The sequence below is a fragment of the Acinonyx jubatus genome, chromosome B1 (assembly GCF_027475565.1).
Source record: "Acinonyx jubatus isolate Ajub_Pintada_27869175 chromosome B1, VMU_Ajub_asm_v1.0, whole genome shotgun sequence".
Classification (NCBI taxonomy): domain Eukaryota; kingdom Metazoa; phylum Chordata; class Mammalia; order Carnivora; family Felidae; genus Acinonyx; species Acinonyx jubatus.
In genome coordinates, this window is record NC_069382.1 from 14112162 (window position 1) to 14138093 (window position 25932).

The 25932-nt window shown below is 38.4% G+C and overlaps 1 protein-coding gene across 2 annotated transcripts in view; it reads left to right on the forward strand.

The window, feature by feature from the left end:
* Positions 1–65: 65 nt before the first annotated feature.
* Positions 66–25932, forward strand: part of TRAPPC11 (trafficking protein particle complex subunit 11) — a 46910-nt gene continuing 21043 nt past the window's right edge. Inside the window, exons 1-19 of one of the 2 annotated variants that reach the window (XM_053216268.1) lie at positions 66–198; positions 3187–3411; positions 5117–5286; positions 5929–5999; positions 6837–6951; positions 10301–10400; positions 10736–10809; positions 12562–12658; positions 14735–14868; positions 15523–15670; positions 17384–17477; positions 18221–18300; positions 18403–18481; positions 18565–18619; positions 18959–19104; positions 19547–19608; positions 19719–19851; positions 21035–21165; positions 24799–24954. In XM_053216268.1, the coding sequence (XP_053072243.1) occupies positions 3208–3411; positions 5117–5286; positions 5929–5999; positions 6837–6951; positions 10301–10400; positions 10736–10809; positions 12562–12658; positions 14735–14868; positions 15523–15670; positions 17384–17477; positions 18221–18300; positions 18403–18481; positions 18565–18619; positions 18959–19104; positions 19547–19608; positions 19719–19851; positions 21035–21165; positions 24799–24954 (2049 nt within the window). In that variant the 5' untranslated portion in view covers positions 66–198; positions 3187–3207. The other variant, XM_015077175.3, reaches the window with a different exon arrangement.

The following is a 25932-nucleotide window of genomic DNA, read 5'->3' on the forward strand; positions in this document are numbered from 1 at the left end:
GGCGCCGGGGAGACTGGGGACCTGCTGCAGGGCGGTAGCGGCAGAAGCCCCGCCTCCCCCCCCTCCTCGCTTCTCCTATTGGCTCCTTCTCTCCCCGCCCCTATTTCCTGCTCCCGTAGGAAAGGGAGCGTCTTCCTACGTTCCGTGGAGCAGCGTGAAGTTTCCGGACCGCCGTTGGTGTACGGCGCTGTCGCTCAGGTCCGGAAAGTGCTTCCTGTGCCTGCGAAGGCAGTGCCGGGAAGTCTTGCTCGCGGGGACAGGCTCTGGGGCGGTAGCGGTAGGGACGGGCCCCGGCGTTCCGTGACACCCGGCCTGCTTCCCCTCGTCCACCCCCGGCCGGTGGCGACCGGCCACAGCTGCTGCGGGCCCGGGGCGTGCGGCCTGGGTGAGTCCGGCCCCGGAGACCTGCGGGGCCAGGCGAGACCGTCGAGGGAGAGAGCTAGCTCTTCACAATGCTAGTTGTGGGGGGGCCTGCGTTTTCCTTCGGCGTCTGCGGGTGCAATCCTGGCGTGTCCCTTCTAGTCCCTGAAGACCAGACGCACCTGTTCCTAGGGCCTCCAGGTTTAAAGGGGAGGGGGAGGAGACGGGGAAGACAGCCTCTGCCGTGAGGGCTGCAGCGTTATTTCTCCGCCTATCCTCTGGATCTGCTGGGGTAGAATACTGAGAGCCTTGGGGATGGGAGCTTCTTAAGTCGGGTTGTTGCTTCACGTTTTCAACATCTGCCCCCGTCCCATCCTGGCCCCCAATTGTTATTCCTTTTAGGATCGTTTCGTAATTGGACTTCTCCGAATCTCATCCTTACTAACCTTATGCACTACACCCCGAACCTCCGTAAATTAAAAAATAGTGACCACCTTGGGATATTTTTGTTTTGTTTTGTTTTACCTGCCACTTTGCTGAGGTCGCCTTTCTTTGCAGTATATCATCCTTTTCTTATTATTATTTTCTTCTTCTTCTTCTTCTTCTTCTTCTTCTTCTTCTTCTTCTTCTTCTTATTCTTCTTCTCCTCTTCCTTATTATTTTCCACGCCAGCTTCCAGATTATTTCCCCTTGCATTACATGGTCTCCCATCCAGAGTGTTCTCATTATGACTTTTGCATCTCCTTCCATGTCACAGTTTATTAGTTGCTTCATTGGCTTCTTCCAGGAGATCTGGAAATTTCTACAAGCTGTCACTGAGATCCAGACAACCTCTGCACCTGTCCTTTGCCAGTGTTGTTCCCAGTCCCATCCCTGTGCGGTAGAATAAGCAGTACCGTCTCAAGTGCCAAAGGCTTTTAAGGTAGCAGGTGGCAAGAATTGTAGCACGGTTTCCATACGGTAGTTTTTTTGGGACAGAATTACAACAACATAAGCTGGGCTGTCCATTATGATAGCCAGTAGCCATATGTGGCTTCTGAGCATTTGAAATAGGCTAGCCTGAACTGAGATGTGCTGTGAGTGTACATTTCAGATAATGAAGACTTAGTTCAAAAAAGTGAAATACCTCATTAACAATTTACATTAATGTCGAGGTGATAATATTTTGGACATATTGGTTAAATAGAATATTATTAAAATTAATTTCACCTGCTTCTTTCTGTTTTTTAATATGAGTAGAAAACTTAAAATTATTTATGTGGTTCATGTTCTATTTCTCTTGGACCCACACTGTGATTTAGAGCTTTCTAACTCATTTCTAGTTCCCCTTAATTCTCCATATTCAAAGACCACAGCCAATTCTCTGGAGCCTCTGGCGATGTTAAAGGGAATGGCCCTTTTAGGGTTCTAATCTAGATTGTTTGGTGCAAAGCAAAGGCCTCCATGTCTCCAGATAGTGTGTTTTCGCCGTCTCTTTATTTTTCACCTCCAAATTCCCTAGAACTAGTTTTTCTTTCTCTGAACTTGGCCCTCATCACTTAAATCCTATCTGGAAAATGTCTGTTTAAATAATTCTAAAACTTCTGTCTCTTGTAGACATTTATCATTTTTGGTAACCTTTCCAAATCATCTATTCAATACCCCTTCTTCCTTCAGTACCTAAATGTGAGAAGCTTCATGATTTTTTTTTTTTATTAACTTTTCAGTTAAAATTATTTGGTTATCAGGTGGTGACGGCTTCTCACTTTCCACAAAAATTGTGTTTGAGTTCTGTATGATATACAGGTGAAGATTACCCCTTAAAAGAAACTTTTGATACGTGATTTTGGAAATGAGAAATTATCTTTAAAATATAACGGCCATTTTGTTTGGAGTAAATGTGTTTTTATATAATTGGTTTTCTTTTTTTTTTCTCTAGATTTAAAATTTTTTCTTTTATTTTTAAAAATTTTTTTAGGGGCGCCTGGGTGGCTCAGTCGGTTGAGCATCCGACTTCAGCTCAGGTCATGATCTCATGGTTTGTGGGTTCGAGCCCCGCGTCAGGCTCTGGACTGATGGCTCAGAGCCTGGAGCCTGCTTCTGATTCTGTGTCTCCCTCTCTCTCTGCCCCTCCCCCATTCATGCTCTGTCTCTCTCTGTCTCAAAAATTATTTTTGAGAGAGAGAGAGCGAGGCAGAGTGTGAGCAGGGAAGGGACAGAGAGAGAGGGAGACACAGAATCTGAAGCTGAGCTGTCAGCTTGGAGCTCGATACCGGGCTTGAACTCATGAACCATGACCTGAGCTGAAGTCGGTTGCTTAACCTACTGATCCACCCAGGTGCCCCTAAATTTTTCATTTTAGAGAGAGCATGCACGAGCATATTATTTTAATCATTTCCCAGGAATTCAGAAATTAGATGTTAGCAGTTACAGAGAAATTAGAGTTGTATTTATCGTATATGTAAGTCAGCAGTTATTTTTCTTCATGTCAAAAATCGCTCATGAAACTGATTTTAATTTGATCACCTTCCTGCTTTCTTTGTCTGCTCATCCCAAAGTTCTGTGTGCATTTTGAGATGTTACTGAAAACATCGATTTGTCATGAAGTTGACTACAACCTTTGTAATAGGAAAGATTTTCTAAAAAATATGGTACCACTCGTTATTCAGGAATTGAAGTTTTCCCTTTTGTTTTCATATTTGGTATTTGCTTGACAGTTTGCAGACACTTGAAAAGACTCAAAGTCTTTGGCCTTTTTGTAACATTTTTTAAATGGTGGAGGCTCCTATATTAGATATGGGTGTGGACTTTTAAAACATTTTGAGTGTATTTACATTTGTATTTCAGATTTTTTGTGACACCTTGAACATGAGCCCCACACAGTGGGACTTCCCTGTGGAATTATGTTGTCGGCCTATGGCTTTCGTTACTCTTACGGGCCTGGATGTGGTTTATAATGCTGTCCATCGAGCTGTCTGGGACGCTTTCTGTGCCAACCGGAGGGCTGATCGGGTACCGATTTCTTTCAAGGTGCTCCCTGGTGACCATGAGTATCCCAAATGTAGACCTAAGGTAATGACGTTATGATTGAGTGAGGGCTTTCCTTCTCTCCCTCTCTTCCTCTGTGTGTGTGTGTGTGTGTGTGTGTGTGTGTGTGTATCTTTTTTTTGTTCCTGATGTCTGTGCTGGAAAAGCGATGGTTATACTGATGCGTTAAGAAAACCCAAGGCTTTTTGTATGTATTACATTATAGGTATATTTAACGATATATTTTTTAACCCCAGGGGAATAATTACGTTATCATTATTAAGCTTTCTATCCTCATTTTTTTTGTTTTGTTTTTGTTTTTACTTGCTTAAAATCACCCCTAGTCTCCATAAAGTCCTCTCTAAAAGTAAGGTCTCACATTCTCCATTTATCATTACCTGTTATCATTATAGAATCCATGGCTTTCACAGTTTGGTTCAATTTCACACACATATTTTTTGAGCACTTGCTTTGTGTTAGGTACTAGGAACTATGCAATAGGCTGGTGACAGAAATTTAAATAAGACATAAAGACATACTTTCTGTCCCTGGAGACTTCTACATAAAATAAAACAATTTATATAGTATGGAGTGAGAAAAGGCATTAAGTTCAAAACTGACTTTTAGGTTGAATATCGTAGTGGAGACTCTGATTGACCTAGAAAAATAATGGGATGATGTTAATAATAGCAGCTAATAAAAGTGCTTACAGTGTCAATTTACTTTTTAAAGAAAATATATATTCACCTGTTATTATAATCTTATGAGTTGGTCTGGTCTGAAAGTCAGTTAACAAGACATCAGAATAAACCACCTGTTCTGTGTGTGTGTGTGTATGTGTGTGTGTGTGTGTGTGTGTGCGTGTGTGTGTGTGTGTGTGTGTGTTTGCCCTGGAGCAGTGTTTCTGACAGACTGGTCTATGGACCAAATATATCATCATCACTTGGGGGTGTTGATTAAAACACGAATGTAAGACCTCCTTGATGAAACTGTGGATCTGGTCACCAGTCAATTCTTTTGCTTATGTGTAGGAGAAGAGTGGAGACACTGTTTTACGTTCCGGGCTGTAGAAGCCGTGAGCTCTCTCTGGACTTGTGCCAGTCACGGCACCCTGGCGCTCGCATGTTTGTTCTTAGTTGGTGTTTGTGTCCAGGAGGGCCAGTGCCCAGCACAGCTGTCCCCCGTTTGTCTTGGATCCATTCTCCAGGGCAGGGAGCTTTTCATTTGCCCATTCCTTGTTCCTTCCTGAGTCCCTAAGCTTTTTGTGTTGGGCTTCCTTACTGTCCTCATCTTTCCTCACTTGAAGTGGATGTTGGATCAGCCTGAGTGGAGCAGTCTGAGTCGGCGCGGGTCCTTAGGAAGTCATTAGAGGTTTCCACGAGTTTCTTCAGGGCTAATGTTCACATCTACCACCTCTTTCCTGTGATGTGGCACTTAGCGCTGACCCCTGAGTGACTGTTATGACATTTCTGTATTTAAGTTGTCCTGCATTTCTTTCGTCATGCACAGTAAGGCGAAATGCCATCCTGGTAATATGTCTTTGAAACAAGCAGATCCAGGGTTGAGATTCTACCTCCGCTGCTTGTTAGCTCTTATTTTATCTCTGTAAACCTGAGCTTCCTCATCTTAAAAATGTGTCGTGTGTATGTTGAATGAGATGAAGGCACGTAAAGTGCCCGTCACTCAATAACAGGGGCTTCTGCTGCTACTTTATCAAAGAAGTCTCTTCAGCTTTTGCCCCTGTTCGCAGAGGACTTCCTACGAATGGTACATTCCTAAGGGGATCTTAAAGACGGGTTGGATGAACAAACATCTGAATCTGGTGCCGGCCCTGGTGGTCGTGTTCTATGAACTGGACTGGGACGAGCCTCAGTGGAAAGAAAAGCAGTCCGAGTGCGCCACCAGAGTGGAAATTGTCAGGTATGGGTTTCCCCGTTTTCCAGACTGACCACATTAGCTGCACACGTCTGTTATTTACCAGCACTTACCGAAGGCAGCCGAGCGAGAGCTGTTCAGGCTGCACTGCCCTCCAGGGAAAATTGTCCGGTTCCTAATGGGCAGCTTCACATTAACTTGTACAAGGCTAAGCTGTGTGAAGAAATTTAGAAGACACATTAGTCCGAATTTCCAAATGCTTTCCTCTTGCATTTATAATATTTTGGGGAGAGAAAAACTAATTTGCTATTTAGTCTCACAAGACACTTGTTTTATCACCACTGCTGTTTTAAAATACTTCTTTTGGATGACCAGTCTATGATGTATCGCTATAGAGAAGTTGTGTTATGACTTTTACACGAAAGTGTTTATTCAACTTTGCTTTTGAAGCAGCTTTTTGTTAGGATTAGAAGCTCGATACAAGAGTATACTTTTAAAACCTCAATCATTGTAGCATAGAGGTTTCTTTGTGTGCAGGAAAAGATTTCCTCTAATCTTGGGTGTTTTTAGTTGAAATTTATCTTCCTTCACCTGAATCATCAAGCTTGTACTTTATGTAAAGTCTTGAATACATTGTTTAAAAGTTAAAAGTTATGTTTAGTTAACTTTATTATTTTTCCATTGCAGGCAAAGTTTACAAGGGAGAAACACAAAAGTTGCAGTGGTTCTGATTCAGAAGAAAACTCCATTGCCCCCAGGTAACAAAAGATTAATTAATAACGAATTAATTGCTTTATGTTTCCCATCCATGTTATCAGGAGGTGTAGTTTTTGATGTTAAAATCTTTTATGTGTTCAGTTACGGGAAAGATGGTGTGTTCACTTTAAAAGGTACAAATAATGCATGAATAAATGCTTATTGTAAAAAGAATTAAAATATATTAAAATGTTTTTAAAAATTGATGTTAAAATGTTAAATATTAAAATATTCTCCCCCAGCCCCAGTTCACTTACCTCACCATGTAAGCATATATCTACCAACTGATGAAACAGTTATTCACTTGATCTTTTAAAAAAGAATGTTATCTGAGGTCTGTTTGAAGTTATATTCTTTATGTAATTTTTTTTCTTAACATGCAATGGGACAAAGAAAAATGCCATAGGATTTCTAATTTCTTATAAGAAAATGTCTTAGTTTCAAATGCTTATTTCTTCTACCTTCTAAGACTTTGAGAGGCCAGAATGTTTTTTGTTTCTCTTTTGAAACTTGTGGCATTTTGGAAACCACTTTCCTGGATTATTGCTTCCATTTTTAGTTACGGTTTTTGAAATAGTTATGTGGCATCTCTGTTGGCATAACTTGGCCTGTCTATCTTGGCTCCGTAGAAAATTCCACAGGGTTTTCCTAACAGATATGTACTGTGTAACTTCTGAGGACCCCAGAGAGCCCTCAAGGATCCCAGGAGACCACATGGCATGGTGAAAGGGGGTTTGAGTTTTTCTTCCTAATTCTGTTGTTTAGATTTGGGGAGCCATTCATTTAGAAAAAACGCACCAATCATTTTATTTCTCTATCTTTATGGGATTTGTTAACAGGAGAAGATGTCACGGCCTCAGAAAGGGCTGCGGCTTTATGTAATGCGTGTGAACTCTCAGGAAAATCTCTGTTTGTGCTGCCCCACACTGACCACCTGGTGGGTTATATTATAAGGTAAATCAAGATCTTAAAATGTTTCTTCTTTAGATTGTTCATGAAGCATTGAAAAATTGGTTGTGTAGATTCATTTAATTAACAAAAACACGTGTTCATGGGAAAAAATATAAACGGTGCACAAGCTATAAGGTGAAAAGTCCCCATTATTAACGTTTTCCAGTTCCTTAATATAACCACTACAACAGCTTCTTAAGTTTCTGTCCAAACATGGCTTTTAATATGAAAATAGATGTAATTGTACAACACATGCTGAACTGCCACTTAATGTTACCTCATTGACACCATATATACATCTAGGTCAACTGCAGTTTTTTGTTTTAATTTTTTTTAATGTTTTATTTATTCTTGAGAGAGAGAGTGTGTGTGAGCAGGGAAGGGGCAGAGAGAGAGGGGGAGGCACTGAATCTGAAGCAGGATCCAGACTCTGAGCTGTCAGCACAGAGCCCGACGCGGGGCTCGAACTCACAGACCGCGAGATCGTGACCTGAGCCAAAGTCAGACGCTTAGCCGACTGAGCCACCCAGGCGCCCCTCTTAAATATTCTTTATAAATCCCTTGTATCTAAAAGGCATATGACTTGGGGACACAGCAATATCTCAAAATATGTGACCATTATCTGTTGTTTTCTAGCTTTCAGTGTTGCAGAGAAGTTTTATAATATTACATTTTTGGCCAGGTTGTATTTTAGACTTGAACCTTTTCACTGATTTTGACCATAAGATGGTTTTCCTTTTCATTCTTTGTAAGTGTCCCTCTTAAACTCAGGAACAGTGTAGTTGATCTTTGATTATTACTTCCCTTCTGTTTGTTCCTGTGTCTCAGAAGCAAACTTCTGGAAGTGATGTCCTATAGGAAGTAATAGGTCATTCCCGTTGGTGTGTAAATGACACGACTTTAGGAAAGAGAAGTATAAATTCCACAGTAGAGAGCTTGAAAAGGCAACAAACGAAAGGATGAACCGCGAGAAAACTTAGATGCAGTCAGCAGGTAGAATCTCCGCACAGAAGGTGATAAACAGTAGGTAGCGTGGATACTCAGATCAGCGGTGCTGAGGCTGTAATTGCCATGATTGCCCAGAACGCGGAAGGAGAGGGCGGTGCGTTTTGTGTTTTCAACTGTGAACGTTGACCTCTGGGGAGCAGAGGGGGGCGGATACCTAGGAAACTGGTAGCACACCCGTACTGCTTTTCCTCCACCAAGGCCCATCCCAGCCCCCCAGCTGGCCTCGGACTTCCTCTCCAGGCTTTTGACAGTTCCTGCCCGTACGGTGCAGTATTTCGCCGTTCACAGCACTGTTTCCTGTCACCGTGCTTTCGTAGGACTCCTGCCTTCCAGCTCCCCTTTCTGGGCTCTCTTACTCCACTTCTGTGGCTGGGTTCGCATGCAGCCTCCTTTAGAAAGCCATTGTCCTCCATCCATCCTGCACCTTCATCCACTGATTCCTCACTGTGGGGATTTTGGCCTCCAGGGAACATTTGGGAATGCCTGGAGACATGTATCAGGGCCCCTACTGAGGCTTCCTAATACTGGCATCTACTGGGTAGAGTTCAGGGGTGCTGCTCTCCACCCTTCCGTGCACAGGAAAGCCCACAACAAAGAATTACCTGGTCCAGAACACCAGTGGTGTTGAGGTTGAGAAACCCCGCCTTAATGCCCTCCTCAGCTTTCAATTTGAGTGCTATCGTGGGTGCAAGAGAAACAGAAACTGTGGCTTCTGCCCTTAACCACTGTGGTCTTACTGGGGATAATGCCACATTTGAGTAAGGAGGGCTGTATCGAAATTACTGATATAAAAAGCAAGTGCTCTGGATCCAGGACCTCCAAAATAGAGATGCGAGCGCCAGGGGTAAGACCGTCCACTGGACGTGAGGGAAGACATTATTACACCTTTCCTCATATTGATAGTTCATCTTAAGAGAGAGGGTAATGCTGAATATCGGTAAATCTTCATATTCAGTGTCTGATCCGGGAGGGAGTTAGCAGAGTTCCTGGTGGCATCCTCACTCATTTGTGTGCTTTCAGAACATTTTGATGTACATATTAAGTATATAGACTACAAGATTAAGTGATTCAGTTTTTTTTAAATATTCATTTATTTACTTATTTTTAAAAAATGTTTATTTTTGAGAGAGAGAGAGAGAGACAGAATCTGAAGCAGGATCCAGGCTCCGAGCTGTCAGCACAGAGCCCGACGCGGGGCTTGAACCGTAGAACTCTGAGATTGTGACCTGAGCTGATGTCGGATGCTCAACCGACTGAGCCACCCAGGCCCCCCTGGTTAATGTGTTTTTTTAATGTCAAAGAAACAGAATGTGTATAAAACTCCTGTGATGTGTTGAGTGATCAGGAGACTCTTGTGCTTCAGAGGTTCACTGATCATTTCAAGTGAAAATACTTAAAAGAATTGTCAAGCTTCTCATGAGTTAAGCATTTTTCTTTTATAAAAATGTGTTCTAAGTCCAAAGGCCTTCGTCTTAGGACAATAGACTATCAGTGTCATGCTAACCAGCAGATTTTTTTTTTAATCATATTTTGTCTTTCAAAGCAAAGGTTACCCATTTATAAGACTTTATAGTTCAGCTTAGGTTCATATGTTCTTTCAAACTTAGAACCTAATTTTAATTATTTTCATATTTTAACATTTTAAAAAGTGTAGTTTTAAAAATAGAAAATCTTGCCTTAAAATAGCAAATTTTTAAAGTTTAGGCTTAGCCATTTTTTTTCTTAGCATATTTTCCTCACATGTACCTAAACGCTTTGAATACAGCTTCAAAATTGTGTTTTATTCCGAGGAGGAAAGCCTTGAAGTCCAGCCTTTATCTGACTGTGAATTTAGCTTTCTTTCATGCCGTAGGCAGATACTTCTGATACATACTTATTTTCACAAAAGGAGCTTTGAGTTGTTTATCTGTCTGTGGTCAAATTTTCTTTGTTCTTATGTTATCCCAAAGTTAGGGAACAAAGTGGGATTTGAATCCTGTAAATGCTACTCTTCTGTCAATTGCCAGTTCTCATTTTTGGTCCTTTCTTCCATCAGTTTTCTTATCCTTTAACCTTAAATATTAAAATCAGAAAAAATAGTCGAATGAATATTGTATATCTGTTTCTTTCACACTTCTTATAAAATTATAAAATAAAAGTGAATTATAAATAACTAAATGGTTTTGGGGGTCTTTACATTTTTTATTTAGAAATTAAGGATATTTTGCTTTTTATCTTTATCATGAAGTAAGCTATAGACATTATCTCTGTCATGATTTTACTTTTAGGTCTTACAAATATGACTCTTGAGAATAGTTTGGTTTAAAATAACTTTAGTGTTTGAATGTTGATTTTTTTTAAACAGATTAGAAAATGCCTTTTATGAACATGCACAGACTTATTACTACACTGAGATCAGAAGAGTGAAATCTCATAAAGAATTTTTGAATAAGACAACACACCAGGTACATTATTTTTCCTAAAGAGGGAAATAATAGAAGCATTCATCATTCATTATTTTAGAGGAGTTTTTTAAATGTCTGTAATACTTTGATGTTTTTAAATAGCTTCTATGCTTTTAAATTTTTTTAAAAGCTTTTAAAAACTAATTTCTCTTTCTACTTTTTGCCCTTAAAGTTCTTAGAGATTTTTATAGCTTCCTTAACTATACTTGTTTGTTGGAGTAATTCTTGATCTTTAATTTTGAATACTTTTGTGTTTCCTCTTAATAAACATTATTGTAATTTTTACATTAGAAGAGAGTATGTGTAATGATATTTTTTCTATTCTTTTTTTTCAGCTTTTATTTGTTAGACATCAGTTCAAAATAGCTTTCTTCAGTGAATTGAAACAAGATACACAAAATGCCCTGAAGTAAGTTTTTAATGGTTGTCAAACTAAATTTTTCTTATCTTTATGTTAACAGTAACATATTAATGACAGTGTCTGAATCTCAACAAAAGTTTAATAATTTTAAAATGTTTATGTTGGTTAGATTCGTGTATGTAGTATTTGATTCGTTTAGAGATGAATGGAATATAATATTTTGAGATTTTAAAAGAATTTCCGTTTTATTATCAGAAGTAAATTTCATACTCTCATAAAGCTTTCTGATCTAATTTGATTAAGTTTTGTGATCTAAAGAAACATTAAAATTCTTCCCATCCTGTTGACTACTTATTTGTATAATCAGTAAAATCTTTGTGTTGACTGACTTCCACCGTTAAATATATGTTAAACATTCCTTATCTAATACGATGAATTTCTGAAGATGTATAGTGCATTTAGTTAGTTAATCTATTTTACTTATTTAAAAAAATTTTTTTTTGGTTTATGTATTTATTTGGAGAGAGAAAGCAAGCAGGGGAGAGGCAAAGAGAAAGGGAGAGAGAGAATCCCAAGCAGGTTCCATGCTGTCAGCAATGAGCCTGATCTGGGACTTGAACCCACAAACTGAGACCGTGACCTGAGCTGCCCAAACTATGAGATCGTGACCTGAGCTGAAACCAAGAGTCAGACGCTTAACCGACTGAGCCGCCCAGGGGCCCCTATGATTTTGTTTTTAATTAAATTTTTGTTAAAGTTTATACATCTCAGCATCATTTTTCATTTGAAGGCTCTGCTTAGAGCTTTGAAGAGTAGTTGTGTATGTGTTGTTAGTGATTATGCATTTTATTCCTTTGCTTTTACTAAGCACAATTTAGTAAAACATTTTTTTCTAACTTTAACTCAGTTTTTAAAGGTTGAGTGTGGCAGTGTAACATAGGAATAAAAACTGAAGAGAGGCTAAGTGTGCAGGGCAGAAGAATAAGAGAAACAAAAGTCAATCTACTATTCAGAGGAATATTGCAGAAACATCTTTTTTGTTATTGTTGAGGTGGGGAACACCAGATTGTGTTGTGTAAATGTCAGCAACTCCATGGGATGGTAACTGGCTTTAACGTAGTTCACTTTGTACCCATGGTACCACTTCTAGGTCTTCTCAAAGGTAATTCTGGAAAGACAAATTTTACTGGGGGAAGTTAGGAGCAAAGAGTTGTCTTTGGAGAAGCCTGGAGATTTTCTCATCCCCTTCCATCCTCAGGGGAGGCATTCTTCTAGCAGGCTCTCCTGTCTCAGCCCACTCCCCCTTCTCCAGCCGGAGCCCGAGATCGGCAGTGGCCACTGAACTTGTAGACATACTTGGGTTTAAAAGCTGTTGACCTGTGCCCTGTCTCGATTAGCACCTTCTGTGCTGTTACAGTTTCTGTTCATTGGAGAAGCTCATAATGGTGCTTTTAAAAAAAAAGCTTATTTCTTTTTAAGAGAATGCTGACTTTTTAACGTAATTCTGGACAGTTGTCCACTTTCGTTTTCAACTTACTTTCTATCAGTTATTGACAGACGTTAATGACAGAACAATGCACTTGCAATGGTTCTATTCTTAGTGAAAAGTCATTGATTTCTCCCACATACTATTAATCAACATCATTTTTCAGAAGGATATGTATAAGTTATTCCTACACTGTTCAGTGCTAAGAAATGTTGAGTAACGATTGTTTCCTTTTTCTAATAATTTGTTCTTGGGAATCTTTTCTTAAGATTTACTTATATCATAATTAACCATGTTCCCCATGTTTGCATTAGGAATTATAGGACCGCCTATAATCTTGTGCATGAATTGAGAGCCCATGAAACTAATATTCTGGAAATTAAGACAATGGCAGGATTTATAAACTACAAGGTAATGGTTCTACTTCCAAATGAAGAAAACATGTCTTTAAATATTAGATTATCTTTTTGAAATTTGGAAATCCATATTAGTTACTTGCTCTGAAAGTGAGTATTTGATTAATTAGGCTCTCCTCTTGCAATGGTTCTGTAGCAGTACCGGCTGTAATGCTTGCTTTCGAGTTTATGGGTCCCAGAGTTCTCCCTTAGGGCAGTTTTATTTTTGTAAGACTCCTTTAGGAGGGGTTTTTTTGTTTTTGTTTTTGTTTTTTAAGTTTATTTGTTTTGAGAGAGACAGAGCGCAAATGGGGGAGGGACAGAGAGAGAGGGGAGAGAGAAAGAATCCTAAGCAGGCTCCACGCTGTCAGCACAGAGCCCGATTTGGGGCTCAAACTCACAAACCATGAGATCATGACCTGAGCCGAAACGGAAGTCAGACGCTTAACTGACTTAGCCACCCAGGGGCCCCGAGGGGCTTCTGTTTGTCAGTGGGAATAGGAGGGAGGGAGAGAGAAGAAAGCTGCCTATATTCGTGAATTTTTAAAAGGTGCAGCACATTCAAACTTTGTAAGCCTCCCTTGGTTTAATGGCACAGCCATAGAAAAGGCGTATCTGTTCACCTCGGAGGAAACTTTTATACCTGTTATTTGAACATTTTCAGATTGTATGTGGTAGAAATAGATGCCTGCAGAAGGCAAGCGAGCGGTTTTTGTTTTGCTTTTAATCTTTCCATATTCATGTTTTAAAGACGGCTAACACCGGGATGGTGACGTGAGGGCGGATAGACACTTTGATTCCTTGTGTAAATGTAAATTGGTACAACATCTATAGAGAATGTTTTCGCAATAACTATATACGTTGAAAGGGGGTGTTTCCTTTAACCTAGCAATTCCATGTCAGGAAATTTATCTGATGTATGTGCTAATGATAAGACTTGTAAGTCATGCATGTGAGGATATTTATTCCCTTGTGATAGGAGGAGATTGGGAGCAACCCAGCAATAAGTGAGTGGTTAATATAACTTATAAGTCCAGACAAGGGAATATTCTACAACTATTAAGAATGAGACAGCTCCACTTGTTGATATGGAATATTAGGTAAAAAAAAAAAAAAAAAAAAAAGTGAGTCACTAAACATATTTATTGTGAAACTATTTATTAAAAATGATAAGTTATATATAAATGACCACACACTTATCTGTGCAGAGGACTATATTCTGAAACATACTGGGAGCTGGCTGCCTTGGAACAGGAAATTGGATGGCTGAGGGGCAGGGATGGATGAGAGACTTAACTTTTCATGTATTCCTTGTACCTTACAAATAAAACTGATGATAAGCATATGGAAATAAATTTAGGCCGTGTTTCTTCTGTTTTTCCTTTTACCTTATGTCGATGTAGATTATTACTGTTTTGAAATAGCATTCCAAATAAAAAGCTTTCAAGAATTTCTGTGATCCTTATTTGATATGGAGGCCATTGTGCTGTAATTGTGGTACAGAAAAATCTTTATAGCTTTCTGACAGTTATAGTCTGTGCTTGGGGAGGTAGTATTTAATTTTCACCAATCTTTGTGTTCTTCATTGAGTATAATTTTTGTGTATTCTACACTTTTTTTGTTTTTAATGTTTATTTATTTTGAGAGAGAGAAAGATAGGGCATGAGCAGGGAGGAGCAGAGAGAGAGGGAGATACAGAATCCGAAGCAGGCTCCAGGCTCTGAGCTGTCAGCACAGAGCCCGACGTGGGTCTCGAACTCACAAACTGTGAGATCATGACCTGAGTCAAGTCGGATGCTTAACTGACTGAGCCACCCAGGCGCCCCTATTCTATACTTTTAAGAAGGTTTTCTAAGGTATACGGTGCAAATATGGAATAATTTTATTTCATTTATCAAGGAGATATAACGATTTTAGCATAACGATTTTAGCATAACGATTCTAATAGAGAAAATCAATTCCGTTGCCAAGAACCTGAGAGGAAATTTCATAGCCTTTTTAAAGTGCGTCTCACGTTTTACATATTTTTAAATGAATACACCTTTTGACCTTATTGTCTTCTTTATTTTGGGGTTGATTCCACATTTTGCAGATCTGCAGGCTGTGTTTTCAGCACAACACCCCACTGGACGCAATCGCTCAGTTCCGAAAGCACATAGACTTGTGTAAGAAAAAAATCGGAAGCGCAGAGTTGTCTTTTGAGCATGCCGCATGGATGTCTAAACAGTATGTTTTAAATTGTACTTTTGGAATTTTTTTTTTCTTTCAATACTTGGGATTTGGAGGAATGGAATTAGCATGGACTCTAAGTTCTACATGGAGCTAAGCTTTTTGTCAGTAAGTGGGCTTTTAGAGATCTAGCATAAGTATGTTTCCAGTAATGGTAGATATTGATTCATAGAATTCCTTAGTGGAAGTCACTTAATTCATGGCACCATCTCTCTCATTCAACGTGTATTTACGGAGTTTCTGCCACATGTCTAGGTACTGAGCCTATAGCAGGGAATAAAACAAAAGCCCTCCTGGCCTGGACCTTGCTATTTGAGAGTGATGTTTAACAATCCCCAAATGAAATTGTTCCCAGAAACATGGATGTTTCTGACTGGTGGGAACTATGTTGACATAACACTTTGATGGTATATTTATCAAGGTTTGCCAGTACAGAAGAGTTGACTTAAACGCAGAATTTATAGCCTATAATCAGTGTGTGTTTGTATTTACAAAGAAACCCCCAAAATTTGCAGTTCCTCATTAGCATTATTTTAACACAGTCTGCTGAGGTTATGGTTTGAGAATGAATAATTATTAGAAGTAAGCTTCTTTTTCTTTCCTTTTTCTTTTTCATCTTTTTTTTCCTTGATTTTTTTTTTTTTCTTTAAGATTCCAGGCCTTTGGAGATTTATTTGATGAAGCTATTAAGTTAGGGTTGACAGCTATTCAAACTCAGAATCCTGGTTTCTATTACCAGCAGGCAGCATACTATGCCCAGGAGCGGAAGCAACTTGCAAAAACCCTCTGTAACCATGAGGTAAGTTACCAACTCCTGGCTTACGTGGCATTTAGGAAGTGGATTAACCTTCTCTTGAAGGAAGATAAGACTGATTAATGTTGATCATTTTTTTCCAAGCCTTTGAATACCATCAGTTTTTATCTTTAATAGTTTTAGGGATTATGATTATTTTCAGTTTTAGCCTGAAAATAATTTTCACCTGTGGATTAAGCAGAAGTTTTTCTGGTGAAGAACCAGTTTATGATTGACACTAAGTTAGTGATTTAGACAAGAGCAGATTACTTTCAAATAAAAGTCACAGTTTAAAAAAAAAAAAAGTCACAGTTGAGTCTGTGCCGTAACATAACTCCATCTTGTTGTTTCCACTGATCACGGCTGTAGGAGTTTGAAGGACTTTGGAGGAATGTGCTTTATTTTGACCCACCAGAGAGGATAACGTTGGACTTCTTTCTCTTCCTGGGGTTTTTCTTTGTGGAAAACTCCTAAGAATCTGTGGCAGAATTTTAATTGCAGTTTCTTAACATTTCATTTTGCCTTTCTCGTGGGTGATTAGAGTTAGATACCAGTTTCCCCAGAAGCACTTTTAAAATAACGTGGCGCGTACATGTATAAATACATCTACATTTGTATAGTTGTATCAGTTTTTGTCCTCTCTTCTCTGAAGACAGATGAATATTATCAACAGTACTACTTAAAAAACTAGTCCAAAAACAGTTTGCATATCAGTACTTAAAAGGTTGGATTTTTTTTTCCCTTAAACCATGATATAACCAGACTATTTTCCACCATGTTATTTGCATATGATTTTCATTTTCAGGAAGTCTAAGGCAGATAAGGGATCCTAAGAGATAAATACTAAGATTTAATTATAAAGTTCTTCGGGCAGACTTATTAATTATAATGTGAAATATAAATAACAAAATGAACGATAGGGAATTTGTTAAAATGTAACAGCAGGCAGCCAGGAAAAATAATGTTTTAGAAGAATAGTTAATGATGTGAAATTTACAGAATGTATTTAAAGGAAAAAAGCAGGTTGAAAAATTATTCCAGTTAATAACAAATAAATGTTTGTGTACAAAATCTGGAAGACTAATGTATACGTTGTCAACAGTGGTAATAGGTTTATAAGTAATTTAAATTTTTATTCATTTCCTTTCGGATGTTTTCTGTATTTTTCAACAATGTACTTGCATTATATGTCTGTGCCGTTTCAGAGGGAAAAAATTATATAAAAAAAGTATAAATTTGTAAATTCTGGTGCCAAAAATATCCCTCCCCAGACAATACCAGGATTGAATACACAAGTGATAAGGAAGGAAAATAGTGTCTTTTTAAAACTCCTTGTCACATTACTGTATTTTCATTTGCACAAAAAGCACTTATATGTGTGGAATAAACATCAAGCATAATTTGTAACACATTTTTATTGGTTTATTTTAGCAAAGATGAAAAGGAAATGTAGAAGAGTTAGCTACTATGAAATCATTTGTCACAATCAGACTGATTTATTCAATTTAATTTTTATGATCCTGCCTAAATATTAAGTGAAACATTTATTTCAATTTTTGTGAGAATTTAGTGTATGTTGAAGTATTCACAACTATGATATCTGAACATGTATTTGGTATTTGTATTTTTGGAAATGTTTTTATTCTGTCAAAGACTGAAGAGAGTTGGTTTGCGAGAGGCTACATAAACTCTTATTTAGGGTTGTGTTTTACTTTACAGGCTTCTGTGATGTATCCCAATCCTGATCCGTTAGAAACACAAACAGGTGTTCTTGACTTTTATGGACAAAGATCATGGCGACAAGGAGTACTAAGTAAATAATTTTTCCCTCCTTTCTTTTCTCTCAACCTCAAAAGGCACAGATTGCTATCACAGTTTTTCCATTGGCTATATAGGCCATAACACATTATGTTGAGGTAAAAATGTGTTTTTTAAAGCATCTTCTTAAAGATTTTCAGTTCTTTAGTTTTTAGAATGTTTTATTTATATCACTACATCTTAGAATAACTTCTAATTAAAGATGTGAGTATGATTAAAACATTCGGACATCTCTTAAAGTCACAATTAATAAGCCACTTTAGGCTATTTAAATATTTTAATTCCAGTTAACTTTAATGATTTATTAGATTTGATATTTTAAAACAGTATTAACTTGTATCTCCTTAAAAATTTCTCTGTATCTTTTTTGCATTTGATAGATACTTAATTTAGCAATTTTGTGGCAATCACACTTTAAGTGTTAAGCAATTATATACCTTAACCTCCAGAAAGTATATTCTGTATTGAGAATGATAATTGATATTATTCATCAGGTGGTTGATATCGCTAGGCAAGAGAATGCTGAATTCAGTAATGTTCTCTTCAGAACAGAGATCACAGAGAAGTTCCCATGCTCATAAAGCTGTCTCTTAGGATCTTTAAAATTCTAGAATGTCTAAGAATCTTAAATACGTTATTTTAAAGTAAAGGATTCAAGGAGTGTACACATCCAATGTGCCTATGAAGGATTTATGTTAAATGAGCTATCCAAAATGGGTTGCGTCTTATCTTACACAGGTTTTGATCTTTCTGATCCTGAAAAAGAGAAGGTGGGAATTCTTGCCATTCAGCTGAAGGAGAGAAGTGTTGTTCACTCTGTAAGTTTTTTGTTTCCCAATCTAAACTATGTTTTGGAATAGTCGAGGAAAACATGAGATTCTATTTATTGGAATGTTTCACACTTTTCTCTCTTCTAACAGGAAATAATAATAACTCTTCTGAGCAATGCTGTTGCACAATTTAAGAAATATAAATGTCCAAGAATGAAAAGTCATCTAAGTATGTATCCATAATATGCCACAGTTTCATGCAGCTTTGAATAACTTAAAATTATGCACATACAAATCTTATTTCCTTTACAGTGGTTCAAATGGGAGAGGAGTATTATTATGCAAAGGATTATACCAAAGCTTTGAAGTGAGTCCTGTTCCCTATTTATTTTTCTAAGTAATCCGATTACCTTACAGCAAAATTAGAAGAGAAATTTGTTTTGAAGGATGGATTATTTCCATGTTTCTATTTCTATTAAACTCCATTTCTGCGGTATTTTTTTCAAGTACTATCTGTTGGTACAATCATTCTCAAAGTCTTAGGAAACCTCACGTTTAGCTAAATGTGAAAATACCTGTTAAACTATTTCAGTAAGTTTTCTTACATGGATATAACATGGGTAAGGCACGTTATTTTCTCCACGGAGTCTTTAGGCCCTTTCTTGTGACTCCGTTTCAGCATGTCTGACATTTTGCCTTCTGACAGGTTGCTGGATTACGTGATGTGTGATTATCGGAGTGAAGGGTGGTGGACCCTGCTCACGTCCATATTGACTACAGCTCTGAAGTGTTCCTACCTCATGGCCCAGTTAAAAGATTACATTACTTATTCCCTAGAACTCCTTGGAAGAGGTAACTTGGTGCTCTCACAGTAAAATTCTGATTCTTTAAAATTATGCAGCATCGTTAAGCTTCTTCAAACTGAAAGAATAATTCTCAAATCTTTGATAGTACTTTTACCATGTGCAGATCAGTTTGCCAAGCGAAAGGACTCTTACTTTCATGGAACTTACTGTAGTCGAGGTCTCATGATAGTTGAGAAGAACAAAATTCTTCTTCCTATTTTTTTTTTTTTTAAACATGGCATGAAATGATTCTTCATATGGAGTTCAAAGGCAAGTATATAGAGCATTGGGGCTAACATAGAAAGCCGTGCTGTTGTATGTTGTCTGGAATGGTGCTTAGCCGTCTTAGAAGACATATTTTTTCTACGGTATTTTGATCCCTTCAGTGGGGCTAGTAGACTTACTTGCTCATCTTACAGTTGTAGCTTTTTTTCCTTCTTTCATGTCAGCTTCCACTCTGAAAGAGGACCAGAAATCTCGGATAGAAAAGAACCTCATAAATGTTTTGATGGTAGGTTGGAGTTCTTTGTATAAAATATGTCCTGGGGATATGTATACCTAGATCTGTATCTGTGTATTTTCTGTAACTGGCTGAATGAATTGTGCTCTGTGTTGGTGCAGAATGAAAGTCCTGATCCTGAACCTGACTGTGATATCATAGCAGTGAAAACGGCTCAGAAGCTGTGGGCGGACCGAGTTTCTCTGGCCGGCAGCAATGTTTTCACAATAGGAGTGCAGGACTTTGTGCCATTTGGTGGGTAGCTGACATCTACAGTGTTACCTCAGAGAGGTACACTTTTTGCTACAAAATGAATAGATGGAGAATAATAAATAAGAAAGTCAAAGAAAGAATGCTCAACATACGTCGTTCTATAGATAAAAATTGTGATTTTTTTTTTCCCCTCACCATTGACTTAAAAAGATGTTCAGAATTTTAAATAGTTAGTTTACGTATTAAAATCTACCTTGCCTGTTTGTACTTTAGGTGTGATTTGAAATGCATTTGAAAAGACAGTTATTTAAAGAGTTTATTCTGTAATGCCTGGGCAGGTATTTTGAAATAAGTTAAAAAGAACAAAATGGTTTTTTCCCTTTAAAATTCTATGTTCGTTACATTTCAGGAGCAACTATGTTTTTAGAATTAAAGGTAGTTTTGGAGTTGTATTTTATTTAAATTTGTTTTGTTTTAAGTGAACTACATTTATGTGTTGAAATGCTTCAAGTGCAGAATTCAGTAAGAATGTCCAGTGTAGGGGCGCCTGGGTGGCCCAGTTACTTGAGTGTCCGACCCTTGATTTCAGCTCAGGTCATGATCCCAGGATAGTAGGATCAAGCCCTGCATCAGGCTCTGCACTGAGTATGGAGCCTGCTTGGGATTTTCTCTCTCTCTTTCTCTCTCTCTCTCTCCCTCTCCCTCTCCCTCTCCCTCTCCCTCTCCCTCTCCCTCTCCCTCTCCCTCTCCCTCTCCCTCTCCCTCTCCCTCTCTCCCTCTTTCTCCCTCCCTCCCTCTTCCTCCCTCTCCCCCTCTTCCCCCCCTCCCCCTCTTCCCCACTCATTCTCCTTCTCTCTCAAATAAATAAAAAGAGGAAAAAAAAATTTAAAAATTAAAGAGGCACCTGGGTGGCTCAGTCAGTTAAGCATCCGACTTTGGCTCAGGTTATGACCTCACGGTTCGTGAGTTTGAGCCCTGTGTCTGCACTGTCAGTACAAAACCCACTTGTGACTCTGTCTCTCTGCCCCTTCCTCACTTATCTCTCTCTCTCTCAAAAAAAAAAAAAACAAAAAACAAAAAAAAAAACAAAAAACGACTTAAAAAAAAAAGAGAAGGATATCCCATGTAGGTGTTTCCTTTCTGAAGAGTAAGTGCGGATCAGAATAATTTGTGTGTCTAGACGGTCTTGTACTGTGTGACTCTGCTCTCTCTGTTTTATTTCTAGTTCAATGCAAAGCCAAGTTTCACGCCCCAAGTTTTCATGTTGATGTTCCTGTGCGGTTCGATGTCTATCTGAAGGCTGATTGTCCACATCCCATTAGGTTTTCCAAGCTCTGTGTCAGCTTCAATAATCAGGTAACGGTCGCTTTTAATGTATTTTTACCCTGTATCTTTTAAAACAAAAGTTTTTAATGTTTGTTTATTTTCGAGAGAGAAAGAGAGCATGAGCGGGGGAGGGGCAGAGAGAGAGGGAGACCCAGAATCCGAAGCAGGCTCCAGACTCTGAGCTGTCAGCACAGAGCCCGACGTGGGGCTCGAACCCATGGCTGTGAGATGAGCTGAAGTCGGACGGTTAGCCTACTGAGCCGCCCAGGCACCCCTAGCATGTGTATATCTTAATGTAGCTTATTTTAAATTAGATGAAATGAGCTTAGTGAATTTTAGGTCATAATGGTTTCATAGTAACAAATGGGCTTTGGTAAACTCTATCTGAAAATAAATATATTTATAGTTCTCACTTCTGTATCAGCCATTCAAGTTTTACTTACTCTTACACTTTTCTTTAAGTTTTGTTATTATTCCATCCTTATGAACTATAAGAACTTTATCTTTTGTGATACATAACTTGAATTTCAAATGAGATCTATTCAGGATGAATGTAATTTAATTTTTAAATCATTTGTTTTGTATTCTAACAACGGTATTGGTTTTTTATTATAAAACTACTAAACGGTTGGTGTTAAAGTAAAGTGGACTGGATGGATATAAAATGAAAAGTAAGCGTGCTCTGTCCAACTCCATTGCCCAGAAGTCATTGCTAGTAACTTCTTGAACAGTCTAGACGTTTTCTGTGTGTGCACATATAAGCAGCTTTTTCTTTCTGCAGGGCCAGGATTATATACACTTGCACATTTTTGTAGTGTGTTACAGTGTGGTCAGCTACTTGATTACATTCCAAATATTCCAATTAGAAGCTCACATAATAGATAATTATCTTCTGGTCCCCCAGAAAGCACATGGAGCCTTTAACCAGCAAGCGTTTAATGAGAGTTACAGTGTTCTTAGCATCGAGGTGAGCCTGCGAACGTTTAGCATATGTCAGCTCTGTTAAAATGGAAGCGTTCTGGGGGCAGGGGCCAGGACTGACTCACAGATTGCCCTAGTAGGTAGGTAACAAGGACTAAATTACGTGGCGTAAGCCAGAAATACAGTTAGAGTAGGCGTGCCAGAGAAGAAGAAGGAAGTTTCAAGAATGAAGATGAGATGAAGGGAGCTATAAAGAGATGAGAGGGGGAGCAGGCTTGGCACTTGCAAACGCCGGGTGGAGGCAGGCGTTCCCGTTCCGGGCGTGTGGGCAGCGAGGGGCCCGTGGGAGGCAGGGCTCCGTGGCTTACAGGAACTCGACCTCAGCGCATTTAAAGGTTTCTTTATTCATTCACTTATTCATGTTCTATTTATTGGACAGTGGTAAAGAAAGAGCTTCACCTGCTTTACTAGATTTTTCTATCTTCACAACTGAGCAGTAACCCCGTAAGAGAACCGGTTGGCTGAACCTGGGTCACCCGCAGACCGGTGTGCTTCATTCAGTTTTGAACGATTACCCAAAGATTCCTTCTGAGTAGTTGGAGAATTTCATTTATTTGTATATGAAAAACATTTTTTTAATGTTTGTGTTTGTGAGAGAGCATGAGCAGGGGAGGAACAGAGAGAGAGGGAGACACAGAGTCCGAAGCAGGTTCCAGGCCCTGAGCTGTCAGCACAGAGCCCGACACGGGGCTCGAGCCCACAGACCGTGAGATGTTTAACCGACTGAGCAACCAGGTGCCCCTAGTTTGAGGATTTTAAAGCAAGAGCATGAAACTTAGAATTTAAGACACTTTATTCCAGTGACAAAATAGAAAGAAAGGATCTTCTGGAGACCAACCGGAGCCTCTTTAGTGTGCTTCCCAGTACTAACGTGTGAGGACTTGGATGAAGACACTGTTGGTGGGGATGGGAAGGAAGAAAGGGCTACGGGAGGCGTCTATGAATAGAGAAGTCTGGATTGCTGGGTGTGTGTACAGGGTAAAGAATAAAGGACAGCCCCTGCCCCCACCCCCACCCAAAAGCGATTCATTTCTGTGTGTATTTTATAGCTAAAGTGTACCTACAAGATGATTTGAAATGCATATACTGCAGAATATGACCACAGTTACTTAACATCCATCACCTTACATAATTACCTTTGTTTTGTGGTGGGAACATTTAGGATCTACCGTCTCAGCAACTTTCAAGTATGTAATACAGCATTATTAATTATAGTCGCCATGCTGCCCCTTAGATCCCAGAACCTATTGTCTTGTAACTGGAAGTTTATACCCCAACCCTTCGCATCCACCATTTTCCCCTGTTTCTGTGAGTTACAGATTCCACATGTGATTGAGATCACACTGTAGTAGGACAGGAGTATGTGATGTTACTTCTTCTTAATTTCTTTTCATGTTTTATCCCCTTAAAAGTCTTACTTCCTCAGGGACACCCCCCCTGCCTAGCTGATTTTCCTGGCCGTAGCCCTCTTTAGTACTTACCACACCTGTGGTTTCATTTTTGTCTGTGTGATTCGTTGGTAAGTCATTTGTTTCCCTTGTTAGCATGTAAGCTCTCCCAGGTCAGATACTTTTTTTTTTTTTTTGCTCAATGGTGACAGTTTTGGGGAGATATTCTAAATCTGGAATTAGAGGATGAATAGAGATATTCTTATTGTACTTCTGCTGTTAATATCCTACTATTCCATTTCTTTCCCCCCTTTTCTTAAACAACAAACAGACTAATTAAAAACTAATTTAAAATGTTAAAATGTAAAGCAGTTCATTTTTAAAGTTAGATTATATTCTGAATATGTGTTATTTGAAATTCAAGATCTGAATCAGAAGAAAAAAAAAGTAGTCCTTAGGTTTCAGAAGCATGGAATAGAAATGAAAACTCGAAGGCAAGTATTAAACTTAACTAATAAGAATTTTCTGTAAGATAACTCATCTGCTGGGATAGAAGACAGCTCTTGGGAAGTTCTTACTGTTTACTGAATGGATGAGAATGTTGATTCCATAGACGTGCACACGAAAGAGGTCTCCCTCTATTTATCACAGAAGGAGTGTGCTCTTCTAGGAAGGTAGATGTACATTGAGTTTGGGACATGCTAAATTTGAGTGGTAGTGGAATTAACCTCTTGACATTTGTGGATATGAACTTTTGGTTAAGGAAATAGGACAGAGTTAGTTTTTAATGTGGGAAATATTAGCATAGAGGTACAGAACATGTAAAAATGGATAAACTCTGCAATGAAATGAACATAGAGTAGAACTGAAAGCTGAAGACTGAGCCTGTGGAGCCTCTGAATTAAGGGGACAAGAAGAAGAAAAGACCTTTGAGGGAAAAACAGGAAGTAGTCAAGAAGGATGTCACAGAAGCCACGTAAAAAGAAAGCTCTTCTTAAAAAAGATAGTAGATAGTAGTGTCCAGTGAAACAAAGAATAAATCTTTGCTTCTCTGGGATTTGTAAATGTTTTCAGAAATCAGCTTGTATGTGGTGAATTGTCTCTACCTTGTGGCAGCAGTGAGTGGATAAGTGTTTCCGTTTGGCGTAAAATACCTCCCATTAATCACCCTTCATAATGCTTTAGTTATACTGCAGGTAAATTTACCAACCTCCAAATCATTTTTGTTTAGTGTGAGCAAAACATGTGACACTTGCTGTGTATAAACAGTGACCCTTGCTGACCTCTTTTACAGGAATATAACCAGTTCTGCGTAATCGAAGAAGCAACTAAAGCAAGTGAAGTTTTAGAAAATTTGACCCAGGGAAAGATGTGCTTAGTTCCTGGTAAAACGAGGAAGTTTTTATTTAAATTTGTTGCAAAAACTGAAGATGTGGGGAAGAAAATTGAGGTTAGTGATGAAATTTGTTTAAAACATGCTTTAAATGACAAAAGTAATATGTGTACGTCAGACAAAAATGTCAGTAATGCACAAGTTTATTAAGTAAAAAATGAAAATATTCCACCTGGACTTCCTAAGGGAAATCATTCATCATGGTTTGGTAGGTTTTCTTTTTTTGAGACTATACTGTACATAATATTCTACAGTTAGCTCTTTTTACTTACTAGTATATATGAGGCATCCTTTCTGGTTAGTACATAAGACCAACCTCAGTTTTAATGGCTATGTAATCAGTTAAGGAATTTCAAACAAAATACTATATCATACACTGTACCAATTATATTTTATATAATGACATAATTCACACTAGAGATATATATCATTTTGATGTCTAAACATTTCTGAATGCTTTTTTTTTAAAAAAATGTATATATTTAAAGGATTCCTTTAATGTACATAATTAAAATGACTTTAGAAATATATGATAGAAGTAATAATTTTATTGAGCGTAAATTCTGGAGCCAAACTTCATGGGTTTAAATTCCATCTCTCCAGCCTACTGATGTGGGGCTCTGGGCAATTACTTAACCTCTTTGTGTCTCAGTTTACTCATCTTGTAAAGTGGGGATAATGATGGTCCCTATCTCTTAGTGTTTTGTGAGGATTAAATCAGTTAGTTAACATAAATTGCTTGGAATAGTGATTAGTATATGGTAAGCTTGTTTTCCATGGCTTAAATGGCGATAGTTGGTTCATCTAAACTTTGGGCCATTTCTAAGATAGAAACATAAGACTGTACTACCGATATTCCCATAACAGTATCTGTGAATCTGTTGATTTTATTATTAACCAATATCCAGAGATTTTGCTTATTCACTTAAAGTTTTTTTTATGATTTTGACTAAATCCCTAATTACATATTTTTTATAAGATACTAAGAAAGCCTACCAGATGGAAATCATAATTAGTAATACTGTTTCGAGTACA